We start from the raw sequence: 14900 nt of genomic DNA, 5'->3' as shown, positions 1-14900 counted from the left end.
GAATTATTATCACAATATTATTACCCCATATTTCCTCATCATTACTCAGATATGGAGGAATGAGAGAGTTGTATAATAAGTGGAGTCAATTTTGATCGGATTTTATTCATTATGGTAAATGGTCTAGATTTATATAGCGCCTTCTAACCACACTGAGGTAGTCCCAAAGCGCTTTACATATCAGTCATTCACCCATTCACGCTCACATTCACACACCAATGGGACAGAGCTGCCATGCAAGGCGCTAATGAACCACTGGGAGCAATTTAGGGTTCAGTGTCTTGCCCAAGGACACTTTGACACATAGACCGGTGTAGACTGGATCGAACCTCCGACCTCTCACTCCGAAAGACGACCACTCTACCACCTGAGCCACGGTCGCCCAATTATGTCAATATTATTTGTAAATGTTGACTTCAGGATATGTATATATCATAGTGTCAAATGGAAATGTAATTGACAATTCAATCTGTTAATCACAATACCACATACAGGTTGTTAATGCTTATTATCATATGAACAACAAATTGAACACCAGTGCTGTATATGCGTTGTTAATATTGCTATTCTTGGTTAATAATATTAACCAAGAACATTCACAAATAATAAGAATATCCTATTTCATCAATTACATTTTAAATACAAAATATAGTGTGGCAATATTTAAGTTAAAAATATTCTTTATTGCAATATATACCTTTTTATTTTTCTTAGGTATTCATAGATTTTTTACCATGGTATACATATGATATATTATTGCTGTTCAAGCTAAAATTGTTGCTCTTCTTTCTTATACTTACTGATAATATATGATTTAAAAAGCTTTTCAAGCTAGTTGATGTTGGTGCTTTGTTTTATTTCATCCTGTGTGCAGTTCCATAACGACCCTCTGCTAGTTGCTACACTCATCCTTTTCAGCGTTGTTCTATCTTATTGCATTTTAAAATGTAGATTTCCTCTTCAATTATATTCCCTTTCTCTCTCTAGCAATCTTGTCTGCAGCCGTTGAGGAAGTGCAGCTCTGCTTGCTCTATCCAGCATGTGTCATGTTTCAGGTGTCCGTGGCTGTCGGAGCGTTTCTCCGTGGCCGTGCCCGTCTACAACGGAGTCGTCTTCCTCTTTGTGTTGGCTAACTTCTGCATGGCCACGTTCATGGACCCCGGCATCTTCCCCAGAGGTGAGAGTTCACACGGTGACCCAGACTGGCCCAGACTGGCCCAGACTGACCCAGACTGACCCAGCCTGACCCAGACTGACCCAGACTGGCCCTGACTGACCCAGACTGGCCCAGACTGACCCAGACTGACCCAGCCTGACCCAGCCTGACCCAGACTGGCCCAGACTGACCCAGCCTGACCCAGACTGGCCCAGACTGACCCAGACTGGCCCAGACTGGCCCAGACTGACCCAGACTGGCCCAGACTGGCCCAGACTGACCCAGCCTGACCCAGACTGGCCCAGACTGACCCAGACTGACCCAGCCTGGCCCAGACTGGCCCAGCCTGACCCAGCCTGACCCAGACTGACCCAGCCTGGCCCAGACTGGCCCAGACTGACCCAGAGCACTAGCTCTGACCCAACAATTCCACATGAGCAAGTGGAGAAGACGGTAAAAATTCAGAGTCAGAGTCAGAGCTGGAGAGTTGGTGCTGCTCTGCTTGGTGCAGAGAGGAGAGGAGAGAAGGGGCCACACTTACAGGAATATATACCAAGCCTTTGGGATTTCTTGGATTTCTGCATACATTTCTCAAATGTGTTCTGATCTTCGTCTACATCGCAACAATAAACAGTCTGCTTCAATGAATACTGCAAAAAAAAAAAGGTGCCTGTTTTCATTGAACGCATGTAAACATTCGTAGTCGAGGGTGGTCAGTGTATGTGAACCTTCAGTCTACGTGTGGTCCAGTGGTGGCCGCAGCAATGGATTTCACTTATTCCTTTTAATCCAGCTGTGCATGTCTTTGGCAACATCTGCAGGTCTATGGATGAGCTGTAATTACAAGTGTGGCCTTTAGGGGCGCTGTGACTCACCAAACACACCAAAAATACAGAAAACATAGAAATATAGAAGTCTCCTGCTCATGGATTCCTATACAGCTCTGGGTTCTATAGATCTATGCTCCTGGTGCTCCTGCTCCTCCTGCTGCTCCTGCTGCTCCTGCTCCTCCTGGTGCTTACGACTAGTATCTGTAGCTTCTGCAGCTCCACCTGGTGTATGTAGTCTGCCGTTGTTGTTGTTGTTGTTGTTGTTGTTGTTCTAAGACATGGTGGGCCGTGGGCGTGGGGGGCTCATGTTTCTGCAGATGTCTTCCACTGCAATGCTGGCCCGCGGTTTTAGAATGAAAAGTAATGAGAATGTGTTCTGGCTCCTCCGGTGCTGTACTGTATGGATGATCGGCCTGAAGTGGTACGTTTTTGTGTGAAATGCCGTTCTCACGTGGACTGACTGTTGTAAATAACCTTTTCCATAAATACGGTGGCCCTGAAGTGCAAACCACAACAACAAATCACTAAACACAGCAACAAATTAAAAAAACACAATTGCAAATCAAAATCCACATCAACAAATTGAAACGTACAACTGCAAGTTATTCTGTTTTTAGTTGTAGTTGGAGTTATTTCTGTGTGTCTGGCCTGGGAACACCTCGGGGTGTCCCCTGGAGAGGAAGGGTCTGGACACCCTGCTGAGGCTGCTGCCTGCATCACTGATGATGATGATGATGATGATGATGATGGAACTGGCAGTTAAACAACACAACTGCAAGTTGAAAAACACACAGCTTGCAGTTGTGTGTTTTTATTTGTTGTTGTGTTTAGTGATTTGTTGTTTGCGCTTCAGGGCCACCGTCTATATATCCTGAAGCGGACTGCACACAGGACATTTTAACTGTCGAGGACAGAAAACCAGCTTGGACTGTGTACATCACAATGTTTCTTCAGGTTTGCCATGTTTCACCTCATTTATTAACTAAAATGTATTTATTGCACGTTGGGTAATGCAGATCAATACCGTATTTTCTGCCCTATAAGGCACACCGGGTTATAAGGCGCACCTACATTGATTGACATACTTTACAACTTCATTCATATATAAGGCGCACCGCCCTATAAGGCACATGGAACAGACCAGTGGTCAGCAACATTTATAGCTCAAAGCCATTAAGTTACATTTTCCACTGATTCTAACACCCAGAGAGGTGCATATGCTTTATTTTGATAGTCCTACCTGCAGCCTATGCCAGGAGGACACTACACACAAAACCTTCTTCACTGCTGGTTGACAACTTACAACTACCGGTAATAATAATAATAATAATAAACTAAACTACATGAACTAAGCAACAAATACACAACACAACACAATTATTACCGACACCACAAACCAAATAGAACCCCCAATAATTGCATTTAAAACACCACAAACAGCTGCAATGAATTATGGGAGTTTCTATCGGCTGCACTGAGGAGCTCAGGTTGAATTTGTCGCTGCAAGGCATGATGTCCCATCATGCCTTGCAGCGACAAATTCATGTTTTGTGTTGTTGGAGGTTATTGTGGGTTGTTGTTGGGCTTGGTGTTGTGTTGATTGTGTTTATGTGTTTTTGTTCCCCAGTTTAGGGAGTCATTATTTCATCTAGTTTATTTTGGTTTGTTAGAACGTTGGTGTGCAACCATGAGTGATGAATGTGTTGTGCGGAGTCTCGTCCGCACTGAAGATCCGGTTGCAAAGTTAGAGTTGTCAAAATAAAAGCTTCTAGTTGTTCAGCTGTCAAATAGCAGCCTGGAGTAGAACAATCGTCCATATATAAGGCGCACCGGGCTATAAGGCGCACTGGCAGCTTTTAAGAAAATTTGAGGTATTTAGGTGCCTTATAGGGTGGAAAATATGGTAAATATCAATCGTAGAGATGCAACCTGGACATTAAAATTAAATGGGATTTTTTTTTTTGCCAGTTTGTTCCTTATTTCAATCCAATGGGTTCCTAAATCGTCCCTCCAGTATGAAAACTTTGAGAAGCCCTGCGTGAGACTGATGATTAGTCCAGGGGCTCTTTGGAGGCAGCAGGACGCCACCCTGGAGTCCAATCCATGTCATTGATTGTGTTGGTTCCAGCCTCACCACCTGATGAAAACACTTGTGTATTATTTGTTCTGTTGTGACTTGGATGAGGATCAGACTTTTTTTTGGGACCAACTTCTGCAGAGTTCCAAGTAACCCCAAAGGCTTCAGTATACAACCGGTCCGCAGAGGGGAAACATGTCCATTTTACAGGTTTGAATTCTACGATGTGAACTTTCAATGGTGCTTGTGTGTGTGACGCTGTGCACAGCCGAGGAGGACGAGGACAAGGAGGACGACTTCCGGGCCCCCCTCTACAAGACGGTGGAGATCAGGGGGATCCAGGTCAGGATGAAGTGGTGCTCCACCTGCCGCTTCTACAGGCCTCCACGCTGCTCCCACTGCTCCGTCTGCGACAACTGTGTGGAGGTGCGACCACACTCAGGCGTGGGGGGGGGAGGGGGGGGGTGTCTCCGGACATGATGCCGCGGAGGGTTTCAGGACGTCTGTACGGACCGTGGACGGCTCGTTCAGACCTACTGGGAGACCGCCAGACGGGTCGGGGACAGTGTGACCAGGAGCATGAGGCCATGCTGGCATATCAGAATTGTGGAGAAACCTGGCGTCACCAATTGTGAAGTAAATCTCCTCGGGCTGGGCGATAGGGGCTTTTATCTACATCCTGATAGTCTCGAGCCATATCACAATACACATTTATCTGGATGTTTTTGATGCAGGAAATCACACAAGTATGGGGATTTTATGCCCACATCAAAACATTCTTGTTCATATTGGAACAATATATGCTAATATTTAACTCCTGATGTGAGGAGGGGGAATCACAACAAAGTTGTATTTTATAAATGGCACAATCACATAATTGTCATTTTTTTTTTCTTTTCTTCTCTCACTTGGATAAACTTTCTCTACAAAATATTTGTGCCAGGTAGATTATATGTTGGGCCAAAGTGTGTATTGAGAATTCTGTCTCTTCAACTACAATAATTGGGACCAAGTGTTTACGTGGTGGGCGACCACGGCGGGTGGAGGCGTTGAAGCTGGGCGGGTTGGCTGGGTACCTGGAGGGGAGTGCCTGGGCCGGGCTGCTGCCACTGCATTTACCCTCTAAGCTAGGAATGGGCCCCCCCCCCCGGCGTGGAGCCCGCACAACGCCATCCTTCCCTGGGCTTGTGCCTCAGCAGCCACTGGGACAACCCGTGGCGTGGAGCAGGACGGGCAGGCAACACGGCCCACGTTGGTCCAGCCCTGGACCGTGGCTGGAGCTGTTGCCTCGGGGCAACGGGACTCTGCTAAGCTGAGCTGTATGAGGGCTTGTTTCGTCACTGAGAGCTTTAATACCTGCAGCTTAAAGCTGCAGTGTTCTCAAATATTCACGATAGTTATTTTCTATATCGCATAGAGAACAAGCCGCGATACATTGAGTATATATAATATATCACCCAACCTTATCTCCGTCTAGTCCTCTTTAGAAGCAACCAGACACTTTCTCTAATTCTACTGTTGCTCGGCTCCTCGTAATTAGAAAACGAGGTGTTTTCAGTCTCCGCTCACAGTGGCAATTCTCTCCAGTCTGGGAAATAGATGATCCATGTTACTGTCACACAGATCAGAACCAGATCACTGTCAGTCGTCATGTTTGTGCTTCCTTCAATCTTCATTTTGCACTCGTTCACTCAATATCCCGTTCACTGAAACAAGCAGCAGCATTTCTTCTTTTGCTTTTCCGTGAAGTGTAAGATCAGTGTGAGTCCTTCAGCTGCTCTGTCACACGCAGGACTTTGACCACCACTGTCCCTGGGTCAACAACTGCATCGGCCGGAGGAACTACCGCTACTTCTTCCTCTTCCTCCTGTCGTTGACGGCCCACATCATGGCGGTGTTTGGCTTCGGCCTGCTCTTCATCCTCTACCATCGACAGAACATCGACCGCCTGCACGCCATCGTCACGTATCCTTCAACATGCCGCACTGGATTAAATGTTAAGGCAGCTCTATGATGTGGAAATGCAGATTCGGCTCTTCTTGTAATTGGTGTGAGGGCCTGATGCTCCTTGACTCCTGCTGCCCTCAGGCTGGCTGTCATGTGTGTGGCAGGTCTGTTCTTCATCCCTGTTGCTGGTCTCACAGGCTTCCACATCGTCCTGGTGGCCCGAGGCAGGACCACCAATGAACAGGTTCTTGGTGTTTTTACTCTCCTGTGAAATAAACCCAGGGATGCTGGAGTCAAACACCATCTCCATACACACATGGTCCAGGTTTCAGTCAGTCAGGTTTAAAGCTCATGGATCTTTCTGCTGGTGTATTCCACACTCATTCACACAGGCAGTTCGGGGTAACTTCAAGGATTCACCCTGGGTTTTCTGTTTTCCCTACTACAACGCTTGCTCACTTCTCACCAGGGTAAATCACCATGGTAACGTAGGCTGAATGTCCAACGCTCACGATAAGAGGTCAGAGCTGCACTGTGGCATCGTTTTAGTGCGAAAAACCCAAGTGCATACAAACTGTCATTGTGCACAGTTGACCACTTTTTGTGTTGGACCAGCCCACTTTTGATCACAACCTCATAAAGTCCTGTCATTATCTTACAAGTGACGTCCATCACACTGTTCTGTAAAGCCTTGTAATTCAGTGTACTTTTCTACAACAATCCAGCATCGTAGTACAATGTTGTTCAATACCAGGGCACCAGTATTATACAATACTGCTGGATCACTATGACAACAACACATCAGTAGGGTAGTGGTGTCAAACGCAACCTCGCCACGCAGAGAGAGCACAGAATTCACAGCGCTTGCGCAGTTGCCACGCAGTTACCACCGCAGCCACGCAGTTACCACCGCAGTCACGCAGGAAGGCACCGCAGCCACGCAGTTAGGCACCGCAGCCACGCAGTTAGGCGCCGCAGCCACGCAGGAAGGCACCGCAGCCACGCAGGAAGGCACCGCAGCCACGCAGTTAGGCACCGCAGCCACGCAGGAAGGCACCGCAGTCACGCAGTTAGGCACCGCAGCCACGCAGTTAGGCACCGCAGTCACGCAGTTAGGCACCGCAGTCACGCAGGAAGGCACCGCAGCCACGCAGTTACCACCGCAGTCACGCAGTTAGGCACTGCAGTCACACAGGAAGGCACCGCAGCCACGCAGTTACCACCGCAGTCACGCAGTTAGGCACTGCAGCCACGCAGGAAGGCACCGCAGCCACGCAGTTAGGCACCGCAGTTAGGCACCGCAGTCACGCAGTTAGGCACCGCAGTTAGGCACCGCAGTTAGGCACCGCAGCCACACAGGAAGGCACCGCAGTTAGGCACCGCAGTCACGCAGTTAGGCACCGCAGTCACGCAGGAAGGCACCGCAGCCACGCAGTTACCACCGCAGTCACGCAGTTAGGCACTGCAGTCACGCAGGAAGGCACCGCAGCCACGCAGTTAGGCACCGCAGTTAGGCACCGCAGTCACGCAGTTAGGCACCGCAGTCACGCAGTTAGGCACCGCAGCCACGCAGTTAGGCACCGCAGTCACGCAGTTAGGCACCGCAGTCACGCAGTTAGGCACCGCAGCCACGCAGTTAGGCACCGCAGCCACGCAGTTAGGCACCGCAGCCACGCAGGAAGGCACCGCAGTTAGGCACCGCAGTCACGCAGTTAGGCACCGCAGCCACGCAGTTAGGCACCGCAGCCACGCAGTTAGGCACCGCAGCCACGCAGGAAGGCACCGCAGTTAGGCACCGCAGTCACGCAGTTAGGCACCGCAGCCACGCAGGGGAGAGGAGAGGAGAGGAGAGGGGAGGGGAAGACAGAGATAGACTTGGTGGGCAAATACAAACCTTGATTCGGGTAATTGGCAAGAAACAGACCCTGGTCTGGGTAGAGAGAGAGAGAGGTAGAGAGAGAGAGCGAGAGGTAGAGAGGGAGAGGTAGAGAGAGAGAGAGAGAGAGAGGTACAGGTAGAGGTAGAGAGAGAGAGAGAGGGCGAGATAGAGAGAGAGAGGTAGAGGTAGAGAGAGAGAGAGAGGTAGAGGTAGAGAGAGATGCGGGGGGGGGGGAGGGTGTTTTAAAGCAGTCCTCACTGTAAGCTTTAGTCAATAGAAAAGTTTTCAGTCTGGTGTTAAAAGTAGAGACTGTCTCAGCCTCCTGACTGAAACTGATCTGGTTCCACAAGACGGAGCTTGAGAGCTGAAGGTTCTGCCTCCATTCTACTTTTAGAAACCCTAGGAACGTCCAGGGGGCAGTACTGAGAACCTAGAGTTCTTCTGGGGAGATACGGGACTAACAGTTCTTTAAGATAAGATGGTTGTTAAGAGCTTTCTAGGTTAGAAGAAGGATTTTAAATTCTATTCTAGATTTAACAGGGAGCCAATGAAGAGAGGTTAGTATTGGAGTGATGTGATCTCTCATGCTGGTCCTTGTCAGGACTCTCGCTGCAGCATTTTGAATTAATTGAAGAATTTGTAAGCAGTTATTTGGACACCCTGATAATAAGGAGTTACAATAGTCTACTCTGCAAGTAACAGATGCCTGGATTGGTTTTTCAGCATCACTGAGTCAGCATGTTTCTAATTTTGGAAATATTGTGGAGGTGAAAAAAGGCAGTCCTTCAGATTTGTTTAATGTGAGTTAAAGGATAAATCCTGGTCAAAATAACTCCCAGGTTCCTCACAGTGGTACTGGAGGTCAAAGTAATACCATCCAGTATCTGTATCTTTAGATCATTTGTCTTTCAGATAGTTTGCCTCAAATATAATAATTTCAGTTTTATCTGAGTTCAGGAGCAGGAAATTAAGGCTCATCCAATCTTTTATATCTTTAAGACGAGCTTCTAGTTTAGAAAGTTGGTTATTATCCTCAGGTTTCATAGACAAATAGATTTGTGTGTCATCTGCATAACAATGAAAGTTAATGGAGTGTTTTTTAATAATATTCCCTACAGGAAGCATGTATAAAGTAAAAAGTATAGGACCTAAGACAGAACCCTGTGGAACTCCATGTTTAACCTCAGTCTGGACTGAGGAATTATCGTGAACATGAACAAAGTGGAACCTGTCTTATAAATATGATCAGAACCAGTTTAGTGCTGTACCTTTAAGCCCGATGATGTTCTAGCCTCTGTAACAGGATGTTCTGATCATGATGTGTTCTGGCCTCTTAACAGGATATTCTGATCAATAGTATGAAAAGCAGCACTGAGATCTACCAGGACCAGAACAGAGACCAGGTCTTTGTCTGAAGAGAAGATCATTAGTAACTTTGACCAGAGAGTCTCTGTGCTCTGAGGAACTCTAAAACCTACTGGAAACACTCTAATCACTCATTTCTGCTGAAATGGTCACAAAGCTGACTTGAAACCACTTTTTATAAGATTGTAGAAATAAAGGGAAGGTTGGATGTTGGCCTGTAATTTACTAAGACTCCTGGGTCAAGGTGTGTTTTTTAACAAGAGGTTTAACACCAGCAACCTTAAAGGCTTGTGGTACATAACCTGTTAGTAGAGATAAGTTGATCTAGTATTGATGTACTAATCACAGGGAAAATATCTTTAAACAGTTTAGTGGGTGTTGGGTCTCGTAGGAAAGTTGTTGGTTTAGATGAAGCCACGGTTGAGAATAGCTCCAGGACTTCTAGAGAGTGAAGCTGGATCACTGGAAGAAGTCAGTCTCCAGAGGATGAGTGTACTCTTTATAAAGAAAACTATAATTTCACACAAAAAAAGTAATGCTGTGCATAAAAAGTGCTCTGATGTGAGGTCCAGGTAGATTCAGGAAGGAATTATTACAGTAAAAAAATAAATCTACTCTGGGCCGGAAGACTCTCGCAACATAACTTATCAAGTTATTTGTGCCATGACGTGGATTGGGTGTGGAAATAATGGACAATGGAGATGGGAGGAAAGGTTCAGTGCACAGTGTTACCATGGTGACTGACCCTGAGCTTATCTCAGCTCTTTCTGGAATGGAAAACTCTGAGTTCCCCTCATTTCAGGCTTAACATACTCTGAGTTTTCACAAAACCCACTTTCTGGAATACCCCCCCCCTGTTTGAAAGCTTAGTGTGGATATTATCAGAGGTCGTCTTTCCTCACCCAGGGTTTGTGCAGTGTGCCGTCCTGCTGTGTTCAAAGTGTCCTGCCTCCGTCTTGTGTCCTCCAGGTGACGGGGAAGTTCAGAGGAGGAGTCAATCCTTTCACCAACGGCTGCTGGAACAACGTCTCCCATGTGCTGTGCAGCTCGCAGGCCCCCAGGTCCGTCCCCTTTAACTCCCAGTACAGTCTGTCCACCGAGCAGTGTGGACACACGTCCAGCCAGAGACGTTCACCTGAGGACTCAACACCACGCGTGTGTGTGTGTGTGTGTGTGTGTGTGTGTGTGTGTGTGTGTGTGTGTGTGTGTGTGTGTGTGTGTGTGTGTGTGTGTGTGTGTGTGTGTGTGTGTGTGTGTGTGTGTGTGTGTGTGTGTGTGTGTGTGTGTGTGTGTGTGTGTGTGCAGGTATTTGGGCAGGAAGAAGTGTGTGCAGAGTGTGTGTGTGCAGCCTCCCTTCCTGCGGCCGCAGCTGAGCGAGGCCCAGCTGGCTGCAAAGGTCCTGGACAACGGTATCCATGGAGACCTGCACAGGGTGAGGACACACTGGTTGACCTCTGCATACGGCCCGGGGCACGTCACCCTCAGCCTGAACTCTGGACCTCCTGCTGGTCCAGGGCTCAGCCTGGCCCTGGTCTGGACCTCCTGCTGGTCCAGGGCTCAGCCTGGCCCTGGTCTGGACCTCCTGCTGGTCCAGGGCTCAGCCTGGCCCTGGTCTGGACCTCCTGCTGGTCCAGGGCTCAGCCTGGCCCTGGTCTGGACCTCCTGCTGGTCCAGGGCTCAGCCTGGCCCTGGTCTGGACCTCCTGCTGGTCCAGGGCTCAGCCTGGCCCTGGTCTGGACCTCCTGCTGGTCCAGGGCTCAGCCTGGCCCTGGTCTGGACCTCCTGCTGGTCCAGGGCTCAGCCTGGCCCTGGTCTTCCCTCAGTGTCATGGTTCAGTGTCTCATGTACCATAAACACTGTACCATGTTATTGTGGATTCAATACTAAGCTTTTCAAATCACAGAGGTTTATGTTGTTATGTGTGGGGGGGGGGGGGGGGGGGGGGCTCACCTCTTCAATACAACATAGAAACACAAAGTGAAAGCTACCGTGTTTGTTTCCAGTCCAAGTCCAGTTTGGAGATGATGGAGAGCCAGTCGTGTGACGCTGAGCCGCCGCCTCCTCCTAAACCAGAGCTGCGTTACCCTGGAATCCCCCCTGGAATCCCCCCTGGAATCCCCCCTGGAAACAGCGAGGGTGACTCTAGCCGGCCGGCTGCAGCTCGGACTCTGGATGTGCTTGTGGTTGTAACCTCTTGTGTTGGTTGTCCTCCAGACTGCAGTCTGCTGAACAAAGCCCCCCCCACCCCCACCATGTACAAGTACAGGCCCACCTACAGCCCCGGCAAGAACCACACTGCTCTCACACACGCTTACGCCAACCAGGTATTAACCCCTCCACCACCACACAGTGAGCAGAGGACGTCTTCTTCCATTTGTTTGTGCTTCTTTGATCACTTTCATTTCTATCTAATGCGTCTCCTTGTTTCCACGTTGTTCTCTGTTGGACTTCTTGCTTTGGTTTCTCAGTGGCTTTCTTTTGATCCATATCAGTAAGTGATTATTCCGAAAGCATCTTTTCCCCCTATCTTCCCTCTTAGCGCAGTTCCCTCTGTTTGCTCCGGACATGGGCGATACTGTGGGAAACGTATCAGATGAATACTTGTTCTGCACAACATCAGTTCTTTCACTGGGCATCCCTCTCATTGAGTTGAAACCAGAGGAATTCATGAATCATCAGTACCCGTCACGTTCAGCACAGGATCCCTGTTGATGTCCAGATTGGTTGGGTTGTGACAGTGAAGACTCGTGGTGGACTGAAGCACTCACAGAGCCTTGAAACAAATAGCCATAGACTCTAGGAAGTGTCAGATTATACAGTACAGTGGTGGAAAGAAGTTTTCAGGCACCTTTCAAATTTTGCACAATCTCAAATATTCTCATGAATATCTGTGGAGAAATCTTTAGTGTTTGAAAAGGTGTGGCTGCATTAGACAGACACACAAGTAAATATTGTTGTTTGTGGTTTACAGGAAAAACTACATTCTTGACCGTTTCAGTATTTCTTTTCTCATCGGCGTCAACAAACCACAGAGAATGTGTTGAAAACGGAACTAAACTAACCATCAAGCATCAAATGATGTTTAGTTGTCATTAGCATTAGCATTAGCATTAGCATTAGCATTAGCATTAGCTGCCAGTAGAACTCAGTCCTGGCTGCATGTTTCACACTCTCTCCTTCACTTGCTGCTTTCAGTTCTTGTCAAGTCTTTAGTTAATACTTTGAAACAGACAACCTGAAGATCCAGCACAGATTTCCAAAGGGGCTCCTGGGGGTGGAGCTGGCCCCCCCCCGGCCCTGGACCCTGTGGCCCTGCAGCCTGGATGTGTGGCACGGCCCTTACCTTGTTCAAACACGTCCTGACCTCCACATGCAGGAAGGTGGTCTGAGCCCTGCTGGTCCCGCTCCTGGACGTCATCCAGTGTTTTTGGTCCGTGTGCCTTCCAGCCATTCCATTTTCATTTTGATGTCGGAAAACAAACAACTGGAAACCATCCGAATTTAGTTTTTTTCGATTTGATATTGGGGAAATGAAAAACGGGGGACGGCTCGTCTCCCGTTTTTTGTTTTAAAATTGAAAATCGTACAACAGGAATCAGGTCGTTTCCCCGATATGCCTTTCTGAAACACAAATCTGGAAATAAAATACCACGTAATTCTTTATGTCAAGTTTGAGTTGCTGGAAAACAGGAAGTCCAGTCTCTTCTTTGCTTGATGGGAGAGTAAACAACTTGACACTATCAGGAACAACCCTAATAATGCATGTTTGTATTATATTAGGAACCATTAACCAATATCTAAAATGGAATACTTAGTTATTTAGAACATGTAAATATTATAGTGTTAACCCTACTGAATCTCGGTACATTTGTAGCCTCACATTTGTATTTATTATTTAGTTTTTAATGTGTATTTTTCTCTCCTGAAAGTCTTTTCATTTAAAGTGATGAATGAGCTCTGAGGACAATCTGCAAGTGTGCTGCTTCTGGCAGCAGGGGGCGCTGTGTGACTGCTGTGTAGACCCACTTTAGTCTTTTACTGTGATATCATAAATTAATATCACACAAGGCTGCTCACCTCAGGAGGAGCTGAAGCAACTTGGAGGTGATGGAGGTGGAGAAGCCTCTCTCTCTGCTGGAGATCCATCTTCAGTAGAAGAAGAGACTGGACCGGCAACTCAAACTTGAAATAAAGAATTACGGTCAGATGACCCAATTTCAGGTTTTTGATTTTTAATTTTAAAATGAAAAATGAGAGTTTTTCGGGTGTTTTTCGTTTCGAAAATCAGATGATTTCCGGTTTTTCATTCTCCAACATCAAAACGAAAATGGAATGGCCAGAAGGTACACGGAGCGTTTTTCCTGCACGTGGATCAGGATACGCTCTTTCCTTGCTGATGGGTTTCTTGGAGCCTCAGATCTTGGTTCGTCTGTATTTCTGCAGAGTATCCAACTGCTCAAGGAAGGTATTTGTACTTCTGGGCTCTCTGGCGGCAACCTTCCCCCTCCTTGTTGCTGCACAGCGCTGAGTGGAGCACAGAGACATAACCACCAAGCATTTGATCTCTGTTCATACAGTATTTTATTGGTGGTTTGCTGATTGTGAATCCTCAGCCACAGGGTCCAGCTCACAAGTTTACGTGATGCACCTGAAGGCAACATTGACGGCGGTCAGCTGCTGGAGCTCCGGACCAGGAAGCACCAGACCTGCTCACCAGGAGCACAAATGTCACTTTGAAGGCCAGTTCTGGAGAAGCAGACACTAAAAACAGCTTGTATCTACATGTGGAAGTAGAATCTGGCTGCATGAAGCCGTTAACCCAGACAAATCCATTAATTAGCCGCATCCAGTTACAAGCTGCAGGGTTCAAAGTGTTGGAAAAAAGCTGCACCTGGTCGTCGGAAAATACGCTCTTCAGCCCTGTTTCCTGCGTTATGTTCCTTTTAGCCTTTCTTTTTTGTTGTTTTTGTCTCAAAAGAACTTTCGAATGTGCAGGTTTTATATCGACAGGAAGCAACAAACAACGTATGAGTTGATGAACAGCAGGCCTTCATTAGTGGCTCACTGCTGCCAAAAGGATCCAGTACTCTATGTGCTTTTATGGAACCAATCAAGTTCTACTTTTTAATGTTTTGGGTTTTTTTTAGGATTGGTTTCGTGGTTTGGCTGTTACTGTACTAAAAGAAGATGCATTTGAAGAGCTAAGAGTGATTCTTGTATTATTTCACGACGCATGATGTGCCTGAAAATGTTATTCCACCACTGTAGTTGTTGCACTTGAAACCTCGGGCTGCTCCTTGACCACTGCTGTCTGGGCTCTTAATCTGAAACCTCCATATCCTGAACCACTGCTGTCTGGGCTCTTAATCTGAAACCTCCATATCCTGAACCACTGCTGTCTGGGCTCTTAATCTGAAACCTCCATATCCTGAACCACTGCTGTCTGGGCTCTTAGTCTGAAACCTCCATATCCTGAACCACTGCTGTCTGGGCTCTTAGTCTGAAACCTCCATATCCTGAACCACTGCTGTCTGGGCTCTTAGTCTGAAACCTCCATATACTGAACCACTGCTGTCTGGGCTCTTAGTCTGAAACCTCCATATACTGAACCACTGCTGTCTGGGCTCTTAGTCTGAAACCTTCATA

General features: G+C 47.3%; 1 protein-coding gene across 1 annotated transcript in view; it reads left to right on the top strand.

Annotated features, from left to right (window-relative positions):
* The window catches only part of zdhhc5a (zDHHC palmitoyltransferase 5a), a gene marked incomplete at its 3' end in the record, with an annotated part of 41947 nt that overhangs the window by 5011 nt on the left and 22036 nt on the right, over nt 1-14900 (top strand). Inside the window, 8 exon segments of the mRNA XM_080516803.1 lie at nt 1056-1177; nt 4332-4489; nt 5856-6028; nt 6152-6254; nt 10224-10315; nt 10560-10686; nt 11258-11390; nt 11469-11578. Coding sequence (XP_080372929.1) covers nt 1056-1177; nt 4332-4489; nt 5856-6028; nt 6152-6254; nt 10224-10315; nt 10560-10686; nt 11258-11390; nt 11469-11578 — 1018 coding nt within the window.

This window comes from Blennius ocellaris (genome assembly GCF_963422515.1).
Source record: "Blennius ocellaris genome assembly, chromosome: 3".
NCBI lineage: Eukaryota > Metazoa > Chordata > Actinopteri > Blenniiformes > Blenniidae > Blennius > Blennius ocellaris.
The sequence above is the reverse complement of the archived record's forward strand: the minus strand, read 5'-3'. Positions and strand labels throughout refer to the sequence as shown.